The sequence below is a fragment of the Suillus paluster genome (assembly GCF_016628075.1).
Source record: "Suillus paluster strain FC165 chromosome Unknown EDB91scaffold_119, whole genome shotgun sequence".
Lineage (NCBI taxonomy): Eukaryota > Fungi > Basidiomycota > Agaricomycetes > Boletales > Suillaceae > Suillus > Suillus paluster.
The window spans coordinates 1-20,765 of NW_024537679.1; the positions used below are offsets into that span (position 1 = coordinate 1).

At 47.6% G+C, this 20,765-nt stretch overlaps 6 protein-coding genes across 6 annotated transcripts; 4 read left to right on the forward strand and 2 right to left on the reverse strand.

The window, feature by feature from the left end:
• Positions 1–4,288: 4,288 nt before the first annotated feature.
• On the reverse strand, positions 4,289–4,932 carry EDB91DRAFT_1254845 (uncharacterized protein; the record flags this gene model as incomplete). Its single annotated transcript, XM_041323873.1, has 2 exons — positions 4,289–4,679; positions 4,733–4,932. The coding sequence occupies 2 exons, from the start codon at positions 4,930–4,932 to the stop codon at positions 4,289–4,291; spliced, it is 591 nt and encodes a 196-aa protein (XP_041170812.1).
• Positions 4,933–5,835: 903 nt separating this feature from the next.
• Positions 5,836–8,653, forward strand: EDB91DRAFT_1239868 (uncharacterized protein; the record flags this gene model as incomplete). The annotated part of the gene is made up of 13 exons (XM_041321917.1): positions 5,836–5,858; positions 5,913–5,943; positions 6,002–6,028; positions 6,079–6,209; positions 6,260–6,290; positions 6,422–6,721; positions 6,750–6,914; positions 6,972–7,352; positions 7,402–7,608; positions 7,657–7,704; positions 7,759–8,166; positions 8,219–8,357; positions 8,409–8,653. The coding sequence occupies 13 exons, from the start codon at positions 5,836–5,838 to the stop codon at positions 8,651–8,653; spliced, it is 2,136 nt and encodes a 711-aa protein (XP_041170813.1).
• A 1,128-nt stretch (positions 8,654–9,781) lies between these two features.
• Positions 9,782–12,110, reverse strand: EDB91DRAFT_1168896 (uncharacterized protein). The gene is made up of 10 exons (XM_041320123.1): positions 11,896–12,110; positions 11,728–11,847; positions 11,649–11,665; positions 11,441–11,585; positions 11,242–11,384; positions 11,026–11,196; positions 10,535–10,974; positions 10,463–10,479; positions 10,245–10,407; positions 9,782–10,196 (listed from the first exon to the last, which is right to left on the reverse strand). Exons 2-10 carry the CDS (start codon positions 11,760–11,762, stop codon positions 9,882–9,884), a joined length of 1,446 nt encoding a protein of 481 aa, XP_041170814.1. The 5' UTR covers positions 11,763–11,847; positions 11,896–12,110; the 3' UTR covers positions 9,782–9,881.
• Positions 12,111–15,149: 3,039 nt separating this feature from the next.
• On the forward strand, positions 15,150–15,894 carry EDB91DRAFT_1087179 (uncharacterized protein; the record flags this gene model as incomplete). The annotated part of the gene is made up of 4 exons (XM_041316173.1): positions 15,150–15,342; positions 15,395–15,531; positions 15,574–15,781; positions 15,842–15,894. The coding sequence occupies 4 exons, from the start codon at positions 15,150–15,152 to the stop codon at positions 15,892–15,894; spliced, it is 591 nt and encodes a 196-aa protein (XP_041170815.1).
• Positions 15,895–17,116: 1,222 nt separating this feature from the next.
• Positions 17,117–18,278, forward strand: EDB91DRAFT_95844 (uncharacterized protein). Its single transcript, XM_041328803.1, has 3 exons — positions 17,117–17,514; positions 17,571–17,767; positions 17,824–18,278. The coding sequence occupies exons 1-3, from the start codon at positions 17,273–17,275 to the stop codon at positions 18,033–18,035; spliced, it is 651 nt and encodes a 216-aa protein (XP_041170816.1). The 5' UTR covers positions 17,117–17,272; the 3' UTR covers positions 18,036–18,278.
• Positions 18,092–19,657, forward strand: EDB91DRAFT_1168925 (uncharacterized protein). Its single transcript, XM_041320124.1, has 4 exons — positions 18,092–18,392; positions 18,447–18,552; positions 18,608–18,899; positions 18,946–19,657. The coding sequence occupies exons 1-4, from the start codon at positions 18,244–18,246 to the stop codon at positions 19,467–19,469; spliced, it is 1,071 nt and encodes a 356-aa protein (XP_041170817.1). The 5' UTR covers positions 18,092–18,243; the 3' UTR covers positions 19,470–19,657.
• Positions 19,658–20,765: the final 1,108 nt, after the last annotated feature.

Sequence of the window (20,765 nt, forward strand, 5' to 3'; positions counted from 1 at the left end):
TCACTCACTGCAGGTACTACTCAGAAGACTTTGACGCAGACTCGCTCCACGGAAGAACGAAAGGGATGAACTTATAGCTGAGGAAGTGGATGTTTGGTTTGAAGTCGAGAGAGTTGCGCTAGGTCGTCTACTAAGGTGTGTTATTCTCATGTTCTCTTCACAGCTTCAAGCAAACGTGCTGTGCAGGCGAAGCGCCCAGGACCGTGACTTGTGCCACGTGCATCTTCTGATTATTTATATATCTTGATAGTCATGACCTGCTGGCAGCTGCACGATCCATCATTTTCTTCACGATTTCCTGCCAGCCTGTCTATTTCGCATCGACCTCACAGCCTCAGAACAGCGCAACATCTTGCCATGTCTGTATTCCTCCAAGGTCTAGTATAGGCAATGACGGTAAATGACAGTTCCAGCTATCAAGAGGAGCGAATGGGATGCCAACCCTAGCCAGCAACCTCTGCTGGGGCAAAATAAGCTACAACGCTTGTCTAGCCACGATAATTCTTGTGTGCATCCGCAATGCACTACAGACATCAAGGGGTTCTCATATATCCCTAGTACGCTCGATTTTTTTTGACGATTGTCCTCCTTGACCATCCACATGGAGTTGATTGATGTGTGTCAGATTGTACACGTCAGCTAACTCCATGAAATGATCATTGCTTCTTGAACATTGTGTCCTATGAGACCCAGAGATTATTGTGCTAGTTATCCTGTATAAAATCGATCTCCAAAGAAGCTACGCAATATCTAATTTCTAAACCTACTTGTGTACACCACCCGCCAGCCCATTCGGTACCTTCAACACATTCTCACAAAGCACCGAGTCTCCTTCTGTCGGCCTGCACGTTCCTCGAACTGCTCAAACAGCTCATGAACCGTCCTTCGGGGCCGGCAGAAGCGATCCCCATACTGCCGGAAAATCAAGGCATTGTCCTGGAAAATGAGATCGTAGGCCATGGTCAAACACGGATGGCCCGAGTTGACAACATAGCTTTGGCAATGCAGTGTCGATTGACGAATGGTGCATTGAACGGTATGGGGTGACTATTGACAGTGAGTAAGCAGGTTCTGCCCGAGATCACCAAGCCTACCAAAAACTGTTGTTCTGCCGAGTGCTCTAGCAATAGCATATTCTCGCTTTGATATCAAGCAATATCACACAGGAGATGAACAGAGACGCAAGATTTAGACCTGTTCGATAGCAGTCAAAACATGGCATATAGTTTAGATCACCTGTTCGTGAATAAATACCTGAACACGCTCCAGTCACGGACGAGGAGTAAATACGACTACGCACATGATTGAGTACAAGACTTGCCATCTTCCCTATATGAAGCAAACATCACAAGGTCGCTGTTGATAAAACAATCGAGGTCGCAAGAAAATTCTGGGTTCAATTGGGTCTCTTCGTGGAAGATCAGGATCTGCTAAGTGTAGAGCGTTAAGCAGACACCACTTACTAAATATTGGCAGGCACTAAGCATTCTGTTGAGATGAAGTGACCGCTATAGATACGTCTTGCCAAGCAACATGCTTGACGGCTGTACATCTTTGATATGAGAGCCAAAACACCGCCATAGGTGGGTGATTATTGTTTGACAAACCAGTGCGCCTGGCTTACTGAGGTATTAGCTATCGCTCGCTTGGTAGGCGGCATATTATTGTCTGGAAACTCATTATCAGCACCGCGTCACAGCATCTTCCAGTAGCATACATGATGCTTACCATCCAACTGGGATAGCTAGTTTTGAGTTAGGGAGAGTCGAGTTTCGAACAATGATGGGATCTGTTAGGCGTATGGTGTCAGTAAGTGGACGGAGAACATTCATATCGATGCGCCTACAGACACGCTCGACATGCTAGCTTAACGCCAAAACACATTGTGAGAAATTCCTGCGAAAACACAACTGGGCGAGCTAGCGACTATGGTGTTAAACTGGCTGTGGTGATGAACTAGGCATCTTGTTCAAGACAATCAGCTGGACCCCATGTACCAGTAGGACACGAACGAACCGATTCTGGTGCTGAAAGCAAGCGACACCTCTCATCTGGTCGCAACGTCGCTCGGCAAATATCTTCAGGTGTGCCAGTGTGGAATTGCACTACTCGAAGCCATTTTCTTTGTATGCGGAGAAGCGCTAGACTCGTAGTACCTTAGATGAAGTCGGAAACATGCGATGGATCTGTTTGGGACCCAGACGTTTGCTCGACCTACATGGGGCCGAGTGAATCCCTGAGGGTACTTGGAACGACTGAGGTGGGGTGCCCAGGCAGCCCAGGTCGATCTCAGCATAATCTTGAGCATTCACGGAGTCTGAGAACTGTGAATCCAACAGCAAGGGAGGAGAGTAGTACATACTGATGAGGTGGACCGCATTGTGAGTACCAATGATATGATCTCCTGCAGCCAGAGGAATAGCAGGTATGCATCGTCCGCGATTGGTGAACGGATGTTGCGTCCTAAGTATTCAAAGGTTCCCATTGCTCAGGAAGGAATGAATCTGTTCAGAACCAACCATATTGATCAACATCAACTCAGCAAGATGTCGTTGACAGTAGCTGTAGTTCCGTCATTTGTAGCCGCCGTCATTTGTGCCGTTGTTTTGGTGACAGTGTAGCTGAACCAGTCCGTGACGCCTGTTAAACGTTAGCATGGATCGGAATCGAGGTGCATGCTCAACTCCCTAGGCTGTCACGGTACAGCCTGGCAACTGATAATTTCACTCACCGGAGGCGGCAGCAGCCAAGAAGAATACAGCCAGAGGCCACTATACTGCGATACACGTATTCAACCTGCCAGGGAGAGAAGCGATCTATTGGCTCACCTTTGAATGGTCGATCGGGCCGGCTGCTTCTACCTCTAAGAGAATAGACCCTACATCCATCAAGAAATGTTATTGAATACCCTTGCAAGAGGTGGGAACCTTTCGGAGGGCACAACATTACAACGAGCTAAATATTGATCAATACAGCACGGTGCGATAGCGGAGATGTCTGCGTGTTTGCGATTAGAGATGGACCTGCCAACAATGTGTCATTGATCGCGTACGAAGAAAATAACGAATGAGAAGTACCGGCACAAGGGTCTGATCATCTGAGAGATGGGTATTACTACATCGCAGTCAGGGCATTGTAAAATGTTGTCTCAGTCACGCGCAAATACAGCACCGACATCCAGTTCTTAGGGAGAACTTGGCGGTCGCCGTCGTTTGTGCCGTTGTTGTGGCAGCGATGTAGCTGGAACGCTTTGATCCGTGCTGCCTATTGAACGTTAGCATGGATTGGAACCTAAAGGTGCGTACTCACCTCCCAGCTAGGCTGTACAGCCAGAGGCCACTATACTGCATTAAACGTATTCAACGTATCAGGGAGACGAGCGATATATTTGCTCACCTTTGAATGACCGATCAGGCCTGCTGCTTCCACCTCCAGACACCGGATGCATCAAGAAGTGAGAAAACACTTGAGGACGAATCATCCGCTGACACTGAGGTGTTGACCGCTGGTACAAACCCTGCCAAAAATGTAGACTATTCCCGAGTCTCGACCCAGAAGAAAACGGAACACATTCTATGTATAACACCACCTTTCGCTCACAAAGTGTCCGACACCATCTTCCACATCGACTTCTGACTCTTAGCCACTCCCTGGAATCGTCATTCTAACCGCTTCGTCACGACACTCGCAAGGCGCGGCACCATCGCGTGCAGGAACCGTGAGAGCGACATCATCAAGTCTGGTATCGTCGGTGAGTGCAATTGGCCGACACACGCGATGGGCGAGTCCCCGACATCCAGTTTGATCAGCTGCGAGTTGGTTGCAGACCCGCTTAACTATAGTTGTTGTTGTTTAGAGGCGTTGCTCTGAGCGTATCAAGCCCCACGTCCACGGGGAGGGAGACCCACCGCAGTTCATGGCAGCTCCTAACAAGAGTGTTTAAGGCACATAGGGACACTGGCGTGTTGCACGCCCGCAGACCAAGGATATTGAAGTTTGGGCACGAGCAAGCAAGCGTGAGGATGTCGGCGTCGTGGAGCGCGATGGACGTGACGGGAGAGATGATGAGAATCCTTAGGTGTTTGAGAGATGTAGGGTACACGAGGAGGAGTCGGAGGTCAAAGGATGAAGATTTGTAACAGGAAGATATGTCCCGGCGATAACTGTCGATGAGGATGATATGCTCTAGCTTTGCGCACATCCTCACATGAGATATGCAGGTGAGTAGGTGCGGGAAAGGACCGTGGTACATGGAGAGGGCCGGTGGGGATGCTTCTAGAGTTCAGCTTCAAGGTGAGCCATCAAAGGCGTGGGACCGGACGATGAGATGAAGCGGGTTGCTTGAGATATCACACCATCTGAACGACAGCTCTGTGAGACCCCTAGGATATCTGAACAAGAGGGACTCGATTTCCGAAAGGTTCGTCGGTTCGAGGTAGCCGCTGAACTCAAGAGCATTGAGGCGCGGGGCGGCAGTATGAAGGTCAGGGATGTTTGCCTTGCGGAATGGAGTGGATGCGAGGTCGATAGAAAGGGTCTCGAGAGTGGGTAGGAGGAGGCTGAGGGCCGGAACGGAGGTGAGACGTGTGTCGCACCATGTAAGCGGGCGCAGGCTGGGAAAGAGCAGGGCGTCTTTGGGCGCACTTGCAAGGAGGAGTGCATATGTAGTGTCACGGAACCTACTGTTGGCACAGGGATTAAAGAAGAACTAGATGCGTGCAGCATGAAGTACCAATGTGTGCAAGTACTTTTCGGTTTGGAAGGTTCCCATTTGCCAGTGTAAGGCAGAGCTTGGGCCAATCGTGTGAGAATAAAGGAGATTGAGTGCGACCTGTAGAACAGAGCGGCCTTGAGTGTACGGAGACGGTCCGAGTGTAGGGAATGATAGGCAATGTTTGAACCACGGTGTCGTCGTAGGAGCCGGTCATCCATCGGTCATCCCATTGTTCACTGAATACAAAATGGAATGAGTTCGGGGATCTCAGTCAGGCGAAGACAGCGGTGCATGTCAAGTACATGTACTAGTTTGATATGTTGTGTAGGAGGAAACAAATGTATGCGTAGGCCACTAGCGCTGAGGGTTGTAGCTATACACATTACCATGTAGAAGACGGACTTTACGGGTGGGCGTTTATCGATATCTGCGAGATATCCCAGAAGCAAGTGATGCAGATAAGCGATGGAGGAAGGTATTTTGGATAAGACGGATGCTGTAGATTTGATGATATTCCGAGGACCTACTCGTGATCTATAAGATGTAAGAGTATCATATGGCATGTACAATGAATTCAAGCGGATGTGTTCACCGATATCCAACGTCTCGTGCATGCTGCAAGGAGAACGATTAAAGCAGCCCCTACAAGGAACGACAAAGTACTTCAAAGCTTCAAAGCTTTATGGTCAGGATGTGATGACCCATGTCAAGGTCAGACCTAGGATTTCACGACGCGCGTCGCTCGTTATGACCGAGAATGTATTTTCTGTCAGAGTAAGCGAGCCACTTCACGCCCTTGAGAAAATTCATGGAACCGTGCACTGTCACGGTGCTGGGGGGGATTCAGCATGCAACAAACATAAGAACCCAGGCAGAAATATGTACAGACGCGAATTTTGCGGACATGTGCCCTCGTCACGGGGCGTGCATACAGTGTATGGATCATGCAAGTAGATCACGAAAAAAATTCGGTAAGTAACTGAATCTCAGTGCAACGCAAAGTTGCCGCACAGCATCAAAGTTTTACGTACAGACAGATTTGTTTGTCTTTGCTTGCCCAACAGCTTGTCCAATTATTCTTTGCTCACTGTCTCAAGACAATATCCATCGGTGTCGCAATTATGCAGGACGGCAGAGCCCCAAGGTTGCCCCATTAGCTTCTAGCATCATACAGATACTGACTTGCCACAACTTTCAGGATCAGAAATCGGGCGCCTGCCGCTGTCCAGGTTTGTTTCGTTGACATATGCGTCCGCATTCGTTGACTCTTGATATTCACTTTCGTAGATCACCGCAGAGCAGCTTCTACGAGAGGCAAGTCGTATTGAATCCCCGTCCCGCAGTATTCTGACGTCATTTTCCAGGCTCAAGAGCGTCAAGAATCTACCTTCCGCGCTCCCAAACAACGTGTTGAAGATTTCGAAGAACTCCACGAATATCGCGGCCGCAAGCGAAAAGAGTATGAAGAGCGGGTCAGAAGGACAAGAGGTAGCATGTGAGTGTGGTTTTTGATGATGGCGGTTCTCCTGCTGAACGTTGTATCAGCAAAGAATGGACTCAGTATGCAAACTGGGAGGTTTGTGGTTCAAATTCTTCGGTACATGGCGTGGTCTGATACACTTTTGTAACAGGCCAGCCAAAATGAATTCGACCGCTCTCGCTCTATCTTTGAACGTGCTTTGGACTGTGGATCCTCGAAGCATTCAGCTATGGCTCAGTTATACCGAAATGGAGCTCAAGTCCCGCAACGTCCAACATGCGCGTAATCTATTCGATCGCGCCGTGACGCTATTACCTCGAGTAGACCAGCTCTGGTACAAGTACGTTTACTTGGAAGAGCTCCTGCAAAATGTGCCCGGCGCCCGACAAGTCTTTGAGCGGTGGATGCAATGGGAACCGGATGACAAAGCTTGGCAGGCCTACATCAAGATGGAGGAACGGTATGACGAATCGGATAGGGCAAGTGTTATATATGAGCGATGGATAGCTGTGAGACCGGACCCGAGGGTATGGGTTAAATGGGCAAAGTTCGAAGGAGGAGCGGGGGAAGTTGGACAAGGCGAGAGAGGTGTTTCAAACTGCTCTCCAATTCTTCGGGGACGAGGAAGAGCAAGTGGAGAAGGCTCAAGCAGTTTTCAATGCGTTTGCCAAGATGGAAACTCGGTTGAAAGAGTATGAGCGTGCTCGAGTGATATACAAAGTACGTCATCGCGCGCATGCTCCGTTGGGCCTGCTAGTCTGACAGTCTAAATGATAGTTCGCACTATCACGTCTTCCACGATCAAAATCAGCAAATTTGTACGCAGCTTATACCAAATTCGAGAAGCAACACGGCACACGATCCATTGTAGAATCCACTGTGCTCGGTAAGCGAAGAATCCAGTACGAAGACGAGGTTACGCAGGACGGTCGAAATTATGACGTCTGGTTCGACTACGTTCGGTTGGAAGAAGCTGCCTTGCGAACCTTGCGAGAAGAAGGGGGCACCAAGGAAGAGGAGGATGCCGCCCTGGAGCGCGTACGAGACGTTTATGAGCGTGCTGTTGCACATGTACCTCCTGGACAAGAAAAGCGTCATTGGAGGCGGTATGTCTTCCTTTGGCTTGAGTATGCGTTGTTCGAGGAGATCGAAACCAAGGTCCTTTCATTCTCATACACCACTTGTCCGCCCTGACAATATTTTAAAGGACTATGACCGTGCACGTCAAGTATATCGCACCGCTCTGACTCTTGTGCCGCACAAGCAGTTTACTTTCGCGAAACTGTGGCTCATGGCTGCGAGATTTGAGATCAGACAGCTGGATTTAATGGCAGCGCGCAAAATGCTCGGGACCGCCATTGGCATGTGCCCGAAGGAGGCTTTATTCAAGGGTTATATTCAACTTGAGATGGATGTATGGCCTTTACTCTCTTTCTTGTCGACATGCTGATATCATGTTTAGCTGCGAGAATTTGATCGCGTGCGAACATTATACGAGAAGTATCTTGAGGTATGTCGCCGAAGGTCTTTTAATTCCCTAACAGTGATGTAACATTTTCCGCAGTACGATCCCACCAATTCAGCTGCATGGATTAAATACGCTGAACTCGAGACGGCTCTTGAGGACTTCACCCGTGCCGAAGCGATCTTTGAACTCGGGGTATCTCAACAATCATTATCGATGCCCGAAATCCTTTGGAAGGCGTATATCGACTTCGAAGTCGACGAGCAGGGCGATCGGGAGAAGACGAGAACACTCTACGAGCGCCTGGTGATCCTCAGTGGACACCACAAGGTGTGGATATCTTATGCTGAGTTCGAGGGGTCAAGCATTCCCCTACCCAGAGCTCTGCGAGAAGAAGAGGAAGACGAGGATGCTGAACCTCGTGTTGTCGCCGGTGATCCCGAACTGGCACGACAAATCTTTGAACGTGGTTACAAAGACTTGAAGATCAAGGGCCTAAAAGCCGAGGTATGTGCAGCAGCTTTATAGTTGGCTTGGAGCTGAACCGCTTTTATCACAGAGGGTTGCTTTACTTGAGTCATGGAAGGCATTTGAGCAAGAAAATGGCAGCGAGAACGATGTATCCAAGGTACAAGGCATGATGCCCATTGTCGGCAGGAAGCAACATGTCGACAAAGAGACCGGACAGGTGGTGGAAGGTCAGCGATCTACACCATATGTTGCACAGTTTCCTGACGCTTCTACCACAGATTGGGAACTTGTATTCGCCGACGACGAACGAGAAGCCAACCCGAGATCTTTCAAGTTCTTGCAGATGGCACATGCCTGGAAACATTCGCAGGCCAAGAAAACCGGAGGGCCTGGTATTCTTTCTGGTTTCACTCCTGCATCGTCGAGTACGCTTGAGTCTGCTCAGAATGATGATGTACGGATGGAGGACCGTAGAGAGCAGGAAGATTCACATAGTGATGTCGCTAGCTCTGATGGCGAATAATGGTGAACCAGGTATCTGCTGGAGATTTTGATGTATTCTGTATTTTCTGAATGCATTTGCTCGCGAGACTCTAGGCTGTATGCTTGTAAACATGGCACGTGAAGGTAAATGGCGGTTTGTTGCGCGGTGAATGTAAACTTTGGTTCGCGGAGTTTAACGTGAAGGGGTCTCGTCTTTGATGTGGATATTTCTTTCCTGGATAATTCAGGTGTGTTTTCCAGGACACTATATATGAATAGTAATTAACAAATGGGTAAGACGGTCAAACCCCAATTCCAAGACGCCGCTATGTGTAGGTCCACTGCCCCATGAGGAACTGGACAGCTATCATAGAACTTGCACTGGCAAAGCGTACCCAGCACAATGGTTCCAGTCTGGTACATCACCGGCAAAAAATGGGGCGACAATGCGACAATGCTCTAGAAGGGCAACCCGGTACGCGTTGGTGAGTTTGCTGTCGTAGGTCCAATATAATGCTTCCACTGATACGTGCAAGTTATTCTATTCTCGAAAATAACGAGGCCAGCTGGCGGAGCTATTTGACAGCGATGCTGATTGACTTGAAGATGCATGTTGATGATCAGGAAGAGACCAGCCGGGTGGGTCCGTTTGACAGCGGTGCTCATTGACTTGAAGCTGCATGTTGGTGATCAAATATATGCTTGTCGAGGGTGTTCCAGATGCGCACTTCTTCGGACCCACGATCAATGCCCCATTGCGTGCGCGTCTGCCTGAAACTATTTCACCCTCGAACGATCGAGGGATAGCTGTGGCATATTCTGAATCGGAGAAAGATATCGTTGCGGTTGTTGTTTTTATTGGACGGTGCTTGACGGTTGATCGCCGCGAACAGCCCACTGCCTCGGAACTACATGGCTTAAAGGTGCATAAGAATGTTGCGTGCTCAGTATCTTGACTTCTAGGGCCTTGTTGCTGGAGGCTTCCTCGCCTCACCTGTCTTTGGAGATCTGTGATCCTGGACAATGGAGGACACTTGATATGTCTAAATAACCTTGAGTTGCGTCTAACATGGCATTCCGACGGATCTGTCCCCTAGCCCCCCAGATATCGCGATAGCTATCAGCTCACGGAATATACATCACTGACATCTTTCAATATCACACTGCAGTTTTGAACCGTGTTTAATCAAGTGGAATAATAATTAGGTATTGTGATCAACGTGTATTACATGCATATGGGAATAGCGGGAATCGTCCAAAATACACCATTACTTTTCAAGAACATTATGCTCCGAGATATTGTCCGGTGGTTTCCTTGCACACCACATCAGTCCTCTGCATACCCTCCTAATGATATCAGCCATGCAAACCACCACGCAGTGTAGCCCGTAGATGATAAATTGAAGACTGATCAAGATACCAGAGATAAAACACATGGTCAGAACGGCAGTGGGCCAGGCAGACCATGCCACTGCGAGTAGAAACGCCATCAAAGCGCATGCTGAGATAAACATGCATACAGCCGGAAGACGCGATGATATGCAAAAGAACAGATATTTGCCGTATATATCGCGAGCAAGTTTCTGAGCTGTTTTGAGCATTATGATCTAATATGCGCGAGTGAGAATTACCTGAAATTTTTTAGCGTTTGCTCCGCTGTATATCAAGAGGAACCACCCATCGATTGCGAGACCGATGCCTGAAGCGACGCTTCCGAGAGCTATTGAGCTTTGGGCGAAGCTGTTGATGGAGAACAACGAGCTGGACGAAAAACCAAAGACGGCCGCGTCAAGCCTACGAAATAGATTCATCGTTGCGGAAAGAAGCTAATCTGTCATGATGGACATACCCGGAAAGAGCGACCAGCTACAAACCATGAAGGGTGAATAAGAACAAGTGGAACGGTAGCGGCAACACGTACTGATGCACCCACGAAGTACCATTCAGACGTGAGTTTTTCCAAAACACGCTCGTACTCAGAGTCGCTGCAAGCCTCTCGAAGCTCGCGATAAGACGAGAAAGAGTCAACAAGAGCATCGATAAAAGATAATGAATTGTCGACAGATATACGCTCCGTGTATCTGGGTAACAGGGAAAGCGCAATGGGAACATCATCGCTTGTAAGGACCACAGCACTTAGGTCGACATTGTCCATAAATGTAGAGCTTTCATAGCTGTCGTTAATGAGTTTCACGTGCTCGTCCAGCGGGCGGTCATCGTCTGTGTCTGAGATGTATCCTCGACGGATGCGTATCCCGGAAGATTCAGGTGAGACTGGGGGTGTTATAGCGCGACTCGAACAAGGGAAGTTACTTGTCCTGTCTGATTCAGATTCAGACGTGGGTGAAGAGCGCCCGGATGCTGAAATTACAGTTTTCAGCCGATGAATACGACTGACAAGACCACTCTTACACATAATGTTGTCGTAGTAGTCTTCTGATGTTGATGAATCGTGTAATTCATGGAGTCTTGCCTGAGCTTTGGGCACTTCAAGCTTAGCGACAAGGTGGACTGATACTGTTCTTCCGCGAGCCGACCCACGAATAGAGGGCCGTGACACAGAACTCAGCGGTATTTTGAAAGCTAGAATACGTCAAGCACACCATAATGTGCAATTGTCACACTCACATTTCTCAGTGCCTTTTAACTTGGACAGAGCCTGAAGCGACAGGGAAGTCATAGCAACTAGACACCGCTTCTTGTGTTTCTTCTTGCTCGACGCTTGATGATACAGTTTGATGTCCACTGGAGAACGGTCGTCTGTACCCCGCCTGGTCAAAGGTCTCGGTCAATGGAAGGACACTGGAATAGCAAAAAGCTGACAAACATTATAAAACATTCCTTGAGGTTTGGGTTCTGTCCATCACATCCGAGGTTCACTTCATAATGCTGGTGCTCGTCTACCACCACAGAAACGATTGGTCTCCAAGAGTTTTCAGGGCGCAAAGGCCGATACCCTTGGGCACGAATAACTGCAGTTGCATAAATGGTGAGTAATGCAAGGTTCCGAACTGTATACGGTGGTGTATACTTGCCGGTGATTACCCAAGGACTTAGCCAGCAAGTATTGTAGTGAGCCTCTTTGACACTTCAACAATTGGCTGATATGCGCACCATGATTCCACTTCTAGATCTCCCGTACATTGCATATGTGGAAGTACTATCTGCGTGCTCTGTGAGCGGAGTGGTGGGATGAGAGGTAAACAAATACGTGGCAGTGCTACCTTTCTTCACGTAAGTTATGGCAATATTAATAATGCGCTCTCATAATGATCACCGCAGTCGAGGCTTCCCCATCATCACAAAAATTGCATGAGCGTGACATTGCCATATATAGGTATGTCTGCGCTGTCGAAACTGTCAGCAATGTCAGGGTTAAGGTTAGGTATGTCTGAGCAGACTTGGAACCTGATAAGTCCAATGGACGGACCGAGTACGACGTATTCCGGCTAAATAGATTATTATCTCAATTAGATTATTCAGACATTGTAAATCACACAGAGATAGCCAGTTCATGTCTGATATTGAGTATCATAAAGAGAGTACACGGTAATCTAAAACATTGCAATGTAAAGAACCTGGTGCTAGGGATCCGCACAGGTAAACCCCCGCATACCAGAGCCCATACCCGTACCTGCACTGACGGGTACAGGTTTTTGGCGGGTATGACAAGTTCGGACCTGTACCCGCACCTGTGTGTCTATCCTCAACTCCACTCATTTGCTGACGTGTCGTATGGCCGTATGCCCGATGGCGTAGAGGGCTTGGGCAGTATCCATGCTGGTGTGCGGTGTTGGTATCAGCGTCCCAGAAGTCCTTACCATTCAAAAATGTTAGAACTTTGAATTGCGAGAGAAGAAACGGAAGATTATACTATCATATTTTGCCAAGCCTCCGGGTCTGTGGTTGGGCTGCTGCTCGGAAACCTGACTAGCGTGCAAGATCTAATGAAAAATAAGCAAAGAATAAGGGTGTTCACAAATGATTGGCATACAGCATCTCTCGATCAAAGTGGACGTCCCTGGTAAAGAAGTGAGATACAGCGTGAAAGGGAAACGCAGATGACTTGCTTTGAGCTTTGAATTGCTCTCGTCCGCACTCTGAAGGACAATGATACCCCACTTAGAAAAGACACCGACAACGAATGAACAGACCGCTTCAACACTTTGAATCGTTTCGTCCGAGAGCATCAAATAAGCCCAACTGGACCCAAGGCTGGTTGGGCAACCAGGCCAAGACAGGGCATTGGCGGGTATCGTCTTCGGGACCCGTCCGAACCAAAGTCAAACCTTTCCTTGACAATGACAGTGCATATATGCAGCATATAAGCTGAGGAGAGCGTGGGCATTAGCGAGGTGGGGGTAAAAGAAGGTGAGGGGAGCAGAACAAAGACGAGATCACCATGTGAACATGAGGTGGGAGGTATGCGCATAGTCTAGGTAGTACATACAAATGAAAAAGAGTAAGATAGTACAACTGCTGCAGACACAAGATATAAAGAAAGAAAGAAAAAGAGGAACGCACCGACTAAGTCAGCACTGGCTCTAATCACCTCAGGTCAAGGACCTGAATTGGCCGATAACTGCTCGACATATATTACTTAGGGAAGAGGGATCTGGATTGTTTGTGCACCATAATTACGATGTGACGGTGGTGGTATAAGATAGATTTGCACCCCAGAAATGTGATCAACATATCTCAGATAATCAACCACAGTGACTCGATTCCCATTTTATGTCTAAGTCAAAAACTTGAACTTCTGAATCATCGTACACCGCCTACGGTAGTACAATTCACAGACCACACAGGCGGTGATAGCTCGGACATGCGATCTGACGTTAGGGGCAAGGAGTTGGAGTTCAAAGAAGAGTTGCAGTATTGTAAATCTCACTAAGTCTTTTTTGTTATGACATACATATCTATATATTCAAGTAGTGTCTATGATATATCATGTAGATACAAGAAGTGTCTACTTGATGTCTTTGTGATAGTCTGCCTGGGTTCCAATGTCGTGTCGGGGTATTGATGACATCACGCGGAATGGTTTTGTCATATGTTGAGCCACCCTACCGTCCATATCGGGTAATCTCACGGTTGAGCAATTTTTGTGATGATACTTGTGAGCTATCGAGACTCTCCCTACATAGTCTGCCATGGTCAAACCGTTGAAGATGGAGAACTTAAGAACACCCAGCTAGGCGTGTCTTCTTTATAATTCAACAAGTAAAATACATTATGAAGTAGTATATAATGGAACACATCCGAATCATTCGGATCAGCTAAGATTCTTGTGGTATTTCAGGATCAACCAGAAATACATATGTATCAGATGCGGAACCAATCCCATAAATTAACAATCAACGTTTTCTCCATGATGCGACAATACCGGTCTCTGGGAGACGTCTTCTCAGATTTGAGAAGCCTCGAGGCCTTATCGATGTCACACCCATGACATGATGCTATTGTGACGCGGTACTTCCATACCGGTGCCTGCTCTGTATACTACAGGGCTTTACTTTACAACGCAACCCCCAATCTGGTTTAAACTCCGCGAATTACATAAGAATTTTCATTCTACTCCCGCGAGGGCTGTAAACGCCATATGAACATATTGAACATTGGTGGTCTAAATGACTGGTTGAGCAGCCTAGCTTAACTCTCAAGTAAGGGTCCTGCACCTAATGACGACAGTCTAATAGATTTGAAACGTTGGCATGTGCCCAGCAGCCTACATATAATTGTGTGACAGTGTTGAGCACTGCAATTTGTGGGCGTATGTGGGCGTCGCAACAATATATTTTCCCACTAACTTGGAACCAGGATCACGATCTGCTTCAGTCTTCTTGTTCTCCCTATCAGTGTTATTGTTTTCAATGTCGCGGTCGCGAGGGAAACTCGGCGCCAAATACTGGCGTTTCTTGCCAGGTCCGAGTCTCGCAGAAGTAGAAATACGAGATGAGTTCAAGGTATGTGCTAGGTCCCCATCCACAAATTCTATACACTCACCATATCGCCAGATTCTACCAGCGCCACATCATGGTTTCCTTCTGGAAAAACCTTTGGACTTCACGAGAGCAGGTCATCACCAATATAGAGAGCGTCCTGGAAGCCATTCTTGAACTCTGTACCACCAACTTAGGCCTACTGACCCACGAGGAGCGATCGTCTTTTATGGATGAATACTCCAGGTATCGTGCATACATTCTATCGTATCATACACTACATCTCACTGGCTGGTAGTCTCGCAGATACCCGTCTTCGGCTGAACAAGCGCACAGATTATAACACATTGACTGGGGCACTCGGCGAGTGCGAGAAGTTGAAGCTGAGGATTGAGGTTCAGTTTCTTATTTTTCAACAATGAGTTTTGTTTAACAGTTTACAGAGAGCATTCCGAAAACACAAGGAAGATAAGATCAGGAGAGGCGGGCCAGTATCTCCAACAAATTCAGGTAGGTGTTACACAGACAGCGTCGCTGTTGCTAAAGACTGAGTGCCGTATTTCAGCCGCCACTGAATCTTGCGAATCATCTATTATGCCAGCTGATCCCGACCCATCGAACCGGATCCCACCGTCTGAAGGTCCTGATTCGGCTCACCGGCAGTCTTATCCTGCCATGACAAGTGGGAAAAGCCCGCGCCCTTCTGACCCTTCAACCGGTACAGGTGGTCTTGCAGTCTCAGCCACTATTTTTGGAGACCAGCAAACTACCTCGCAGACTTCCACATGTACGTGCACGACGTCCCAACCTATAAGTTTGATAGTGACACCATATTAAAGTACTACCCACGGAGGAAAGTTCATATGCACCGCCCGCCACCAACACAGACTGCATGATGTTCGACCCAGACTCGTCCGTTGCGTCGCCCACATTCAACATTGACTCAGAAGAGGCAACTGGAGCAAGTAGGCTACATGTTTCCGAGCTTGCTTGTTCTGCATACTGATCAATCCTTTAGCACATACATTCTCTGGCAATGGTCCATCTCTCGGACTCCCAGCAAGGAGAGAGCCGTTCACAGGCGTTTATCAGCCATCCACAACAAGCAGCTTACCAGCCGCACACAGCTTACGCCGTGAAGCGTGAGCGTGTCATGTATTTCGGCCCTGGCACGACAGCGGGTAGTCCGACCTTCAATATCCGGTCTCCGCGTGCTTCTGGTACCAGTGAGTCCACTCGTATATGCGATCGTCTGACACGAACTCGCCATTGACTGAATTATTCAGTCGAACAAGTCATCCCTCATCGCTCAGAAGCGTTGACCGAATCCTTCAGTTGAACAAGTTGTTTCTAATGGCCCACAAGCCTAATACTTGGGAATGCCAGTATGGAGATTCCATTCTTCAAATTTATAGTAGCTGGGTATGCATTAGCGACCACTGTATCATAACAGATCCATATATAATATCGAATTCGGACCTTTCCTTCAAAGTCGTGGTTCAAATTTGGTTCAAGTCAACGAATATGCAAAGACTCCAAGAGCTGTACATAATTAGTATACTCGTGGTCGACAACTTACCGCCCTCATATGTACTGAAGCAGTTCCTTTAGCACAAGACAATGCTGCACAGGGTTATGATGGTATATCGCACGATGCCGCCAATCTACTAGATAATCAAAGCGACGTCCTTATACTAGAACTATCCTCTCATTGTCATGTAATTCATGACTTCGAGTACTGAGCATCTCAGAGCAGTTATTTGAGATTGTGACGTCAATCTCCTTGTTCTCTTTTTGATTGATACATTGATGCGGCATCATGCATCATGGGGGATCTGTGCATGAAACGTGTATATGCCAGCTGCTCAACTCAATCTGGTGTTCGCCAACCCTGGCATCTTCTGTGTAAAAATCACCAAAATAAATCACTAACATTTGTTTGAAATAAAGCCAAGTCTACCAACCCATCACGCGAGGCAGCGCAATTGACATGGGAACAGATGGTGGAGCATGAACGAGAAACACGATAAAACTACCTTTATCAGAACCCAAGCTTGTACCCACACCGCCGCTTGCAATGTGATCCTGCAGGAGTCACCACAAGGCTAAGGCCTATTTTCGCGCAAGTTATGGTGTTCAATGAACACAAGAACCTCTGAATCAGGCCCAATGACGTTGAACTCGTGGTAGAAATTTACTTTGTGATTCCGTTGAATTTTAATTTTTAACGCACCCAGTTCTCAGGATTTGACAAACTCAGCGCATCATTTGAACTCAGCGGCTTCGGCGCTGCCAGGCACGGCCATAATACTCCGCGAGGGCTGTAAACCCAATATTTATGATGTCCATTATCGAACATTGGAATAAGTAACGGTGAGCACTGAGGGAACGTGAGGTTAGGTGAACTAATGGTAACAGTTCTATATTTGAAAAAGGAGAAGTATACGCTTTACTTGGTAGCAGTCCAATTGTATCAGTAGGGAATTTTTCGATTTGTGGGCGTTTGTGGGTGTTGCCGCACTTGCGACACCTTCTAGAACCGCCAAATACTGTTTTCTTCAGTCCTCTTGTTCTGAAGGCTGCGGTATTGTTCAGTTCCTCAATTTCGCCGCGAGGGAAACTCAACGCCAGGCACTTGCGCTACCTTCCTGGCATTCCTCGCAGATTTAGAAATATGTGGCATTGAGAAGTTAGAGGTGCGTACTAGCTGCCCATAGATGTACTGGAATAACAGATCATTAAAAACTACCAGGGCTACCGATCATGCCTTCATTGCGGAAACCTTTTCTCCTTCACAAGAACAGGTTACCGCCGACACGGAGAGCGTTTTGACTGCCAACGTAGATTCATTGACTTACCAGGAGCGATCGTCTTTCGCGGATGAGTACTCCAGGATGGGCTTGCGATCTCCGCTAGTAGTACTCTTGCAGCCCAGCGAACTGCATCGCAGGTTTCGCAGGTATGTGTATCTCATTTTGACTTGCAAGTCCAACAACCTCACAGTAATATCCACAGCCCAGGCTCGTCCATATACACAACGGGCTCACGCAGACTGCATGACATTCGAAAGAATGACCTACGTTTTGTTCCCTATATCGAACATCGACTCAGAGCAGGCGACTGGAGCGAGCCATATTTCAGAACATCATGCTGGTACTTCACACTGACTCGGATCAGTCCTCTAGCAAATGTAATTCGGCCCCAGCACGGTAGTGGGTAGCCCCACCTTTAACATCCGGTCTCCGCATAATCTATACCAGTGAGATAGGTCGTTCAATCCGAGCTTATAACCCTTGCGCCCGGGAATGCCAGCGTGGACTGTATATTATGGTAGCATTAGCGATCACTACGCATCGGGCAGTTCTGCATATGATATTAGATGCGAGTGGAGTACTAGTTTTCAGAATCCCCTTGTTTTCTCGACGTTGTTTTAGGGGAGCGCCACAGCCGACAGGCAACTGCGTGCATATTACATGGTAGAGACAAATGTGTTTCCATATGAGAACTGTCTTCGGAATAATATTCCACGGTACCACATGCTCAGATTGTGCTCAGATCTGGCGAACTTCTCGTACAGCTTTGTTGTCCACAGTCACGAAGGCAACAGATGAGATATTCCTGTGGGCCCATTCCAACATAAATATGCTATGTTCAACAATACCAATGGCTCCGCACGGTTCGGTTCAGCATGCTTCGGTCACTCCTTGGATTCACCACCAAGCCCCACGGTCATGGAGACGCAGAGAAGGAACTCGCTGAAGTCATAGACCTTCTCTCCAAATACCCTCGGTGTCTTGCAGAGATCGACAAGAGCGAGTTCAAGAGTGAATATGACAGGCACGTCTTTTATGTCGGGTTATCCCTTTTCATCGATGATAATGGCTTCTGCAGACTGCAGCGCGAAATGTGTTTGTACAAAGCAGGGGGCTCAACAGCAAACCCAAGGAACGCGGATATAATTTTGAATGACTGCAGAGCCCTCAAATGCAAAGTTAAAGTTACGATCCTGCTTCTCTTTCTTGCAGATCTGTGCTGATACTATCGATTTGCAGAAGACGATTGATGATCGAACAGCGGCTGCTGTGAGAGCAGAAATTTCAGCTCCCACAGGCGCAGGTGATGCCCATCGGATCGCACCACAAGAATCGAAAACACCATCACCTTTAGCACCAGCCAGAGATGCATCACATATAAAACCTAGCAACTCAAATCAACCACCAAAAGTCGAAACCAAAACATCACTTCCCACAATATCTGCAAAGACGTTGACCACTGCTAAGGCTTGTCTCGAACCTCAGCCAAGCGTCCTGGCATCGACCAATCCTCGTGATGGCCTTCCTAAAAGTGCGGGACCTGGCGTTCCAAAAGTTAAATCCTAACCATTTCTAAGTAGGACATCGTATTCCCGTGCAAGTTAACTTGAGGCAAGCATTTTCCCAAGTAACGTCGGGAATCTCGTATGAAGTGGACTCAATGGTCATGGTGGGCGCAAGTGTGAGGTGCCCGACTCTGAATATCGACTCCCCAGATAGCACCGGTGCTAGTACGGATTTCGATCATTTCTCTTTGAAAGCATTGACAACCTCAACCACAGCGATCATCTCGCACGGGCCCCAGGTTGTTCAGCAGGCACCTCAGCCCGCTCGCCCTCGGCGAGCTACTGGTAGGCGTGCACGACAGCAACCCGGTAACTTCATGGGCTTCGTGAATGGAGCGTATGCGAGCCATGGTTCTATCATATGCCAAAATTCCAGCGTGATGGGTGCTACATTGAATGTTAACACCAGAAACTCCTCTGGGACTGGTGAGTACTTTCTGTCCAGCCAAATGTCGAATCTGGTTTCACATTGCACAAATGGCAGTGTTTCATTGTGGTACTCATCCCACGAGAGCTTGATAAATGCTGGTGAATAAGGATAGGGATGAATTAATCGATATAGGGGGCACCAAGACATTGTCTCTATCCTGTAATTAGGGCATTCCCGTCGGTATATGATAGAATTGATATTTGGTGTACACTGCTAGCGAGAAAAGCTTAACTTATTGTGTAAGAGGTCCTAGTTGAACGTTGACTCTCAGTGAGAACCGACCAAAAAGAGACAGATATATGTCGATAGGCGTCGAATAGATCAAACCACGTCGATTTTATAGTTGTGTTTAGACGTCTTTCGAAAAGCGGCACTTTTCGACATGGAAAATGATAGAAGTCGAAAGAAAGTTTAGGTCATTAGATAGCTTTATCGTCCAATGTTATGCGTTGCAAATCATTCCGTTTGGCCTGGAAAATGGTACCGATACAGATTTACTGCTATTGAATGAATAATAGGTGGATATCGCTGTGAATTGCTGGTGTTAGTATGGTACTATAGTAAGTAGTAGGGTATCCGCTGCTCCTCGCCCTCGCGCCTCGCGCGCCTTGTACACCATCATACCGTGACGCCCCCATTGGGGCTGCGCTGGGGTCCCGTTCCTAGTCGTCAATGTCGGCTCTTTCAGGTCGGTTTTCTCTAGGATTGACTTCCAAAAGATCACCTTGGGGTTAAAGATAATAACGTCCATCTAGTGGTCAAAAATTACGTGTTTAGCTAGAACGGCATATATCCGCGTAAGTACTTGGCAATTGACACGAAGGACAAGATCACCATCCATTCCCATGTGCCTGTGATTATCCGTGACATCGTGTTGTCAATCTCATTGTTCTCCTTGATATGCCAGTACTAGTGATGCGAAGGTCCCTACGCAAAAGGTAAGTACTTAGGTACTTGATTTATATCCCGGCTACGCTGGTGAAGTGAAATATAAGCATTTTGAATTCTGGTGCATATTTCCTAACTATGCATCTGCGCAACATTGCCAGTAACACCATTCGCAAGCTGATTAAATCAAAGGACCGACCCTTGTTGATCATAAGTAGACGATAATACTATGCTCGCCGATCAAAACAAAGTCCGCCGTCAGATCGATCATCTGCCTTTGTACATACACTGCTTGCGAGATTAATCTTGCGTAGGTCTTAACCACAAGGTGGAGACTTATTTTCTCCTAAGGTACATGGAATTTTCCGGGCTCGCTGAAGCGCTGAAGGCGAGCACCTCGGACACCCTTCATATGGACCAACAAAGAACAAGAACCCATAGCCTCATGTTGAACGCATATCATGGGTGTCGAGTCTTTTTTTGGGCGATTTTAGTTAGAAATTTACAATTTATT

What these genes read in the sequence shown, in the direction of transcription:
- EDB91DRAFT_1168896 (XM_041320123.1), bottom strand. Translation starts at nt 11,762, where the DNA reads ATGCAATGTACGGGAGATCTAGAAGTGGAATCATG. An exon ending in CTCAAGGAATGTTTTATAAT is followed by an intron (nt 11,385 to 11,440) that starts GTTTGTCAGCTT and finishes ACCTTTGACCAG; the next exon opens with GCGGGGTACAGACGACCGTT. An exon ending in CAAACGCTAAAAAATTTCAG is followed by an intron (nt 10,197 to 10,244) that starts GTAATTCTCACT and finishes AAAACAGCTCAG; the next exon opens with AAACTTGCTCGCGATATATA.
- EDB91DRAFT_95844 (XM_041328803.1), top strand. Translation starts at nt 17,273, where the DNA reads ATGTACTGGAATAACAGATCATTAAAAACTACCAGGGCTACCGATCAT. An exon ending in CTGCATCGCAGGTTTCGCAG is followed by an intron (nt 17,515 to 17,570) that starts GTATGTGTATCT and finishes TAATATCCACAG; the next exon opens with CCCAGGCTCGTCCATATACA. An exon ending in AATTCGGCCCCAGCACGGTA is followed by an intron (nt 17,768 to 17,823) that starts GTGGGTAGCCCC and finishes CCAGTGAGATAG; the next exon opens with GTCGTTCAATCCGAGCTTAT.
- EDB91DRAFT_1168925 (XM_041320124.1), top strand. Translation starts at nt 18,244, where the DNA reads ATGCTTCGGTCACTCCTTGGATTCACCACCAAGCCCCACGGTCATGGA. An exon ending in TTCAAGAGTGAATATGACAG is followed by an intron (nt 18,393 to 18,446) that starts GCACGTCTTTTA and finishes TGGCTTCTGCAG; the next exon opens with ACTGCAGCGCGAAATGTGTT. An exon ending in TCGTGATGGCCTTCCTAAAA is followed by an intron (nt 18,900 to 18,945) that starts GTGCGGGACCTG and finishes ACCATTTCTAAG; the next exon opens with TAGGACATCGTATTCCCGTG.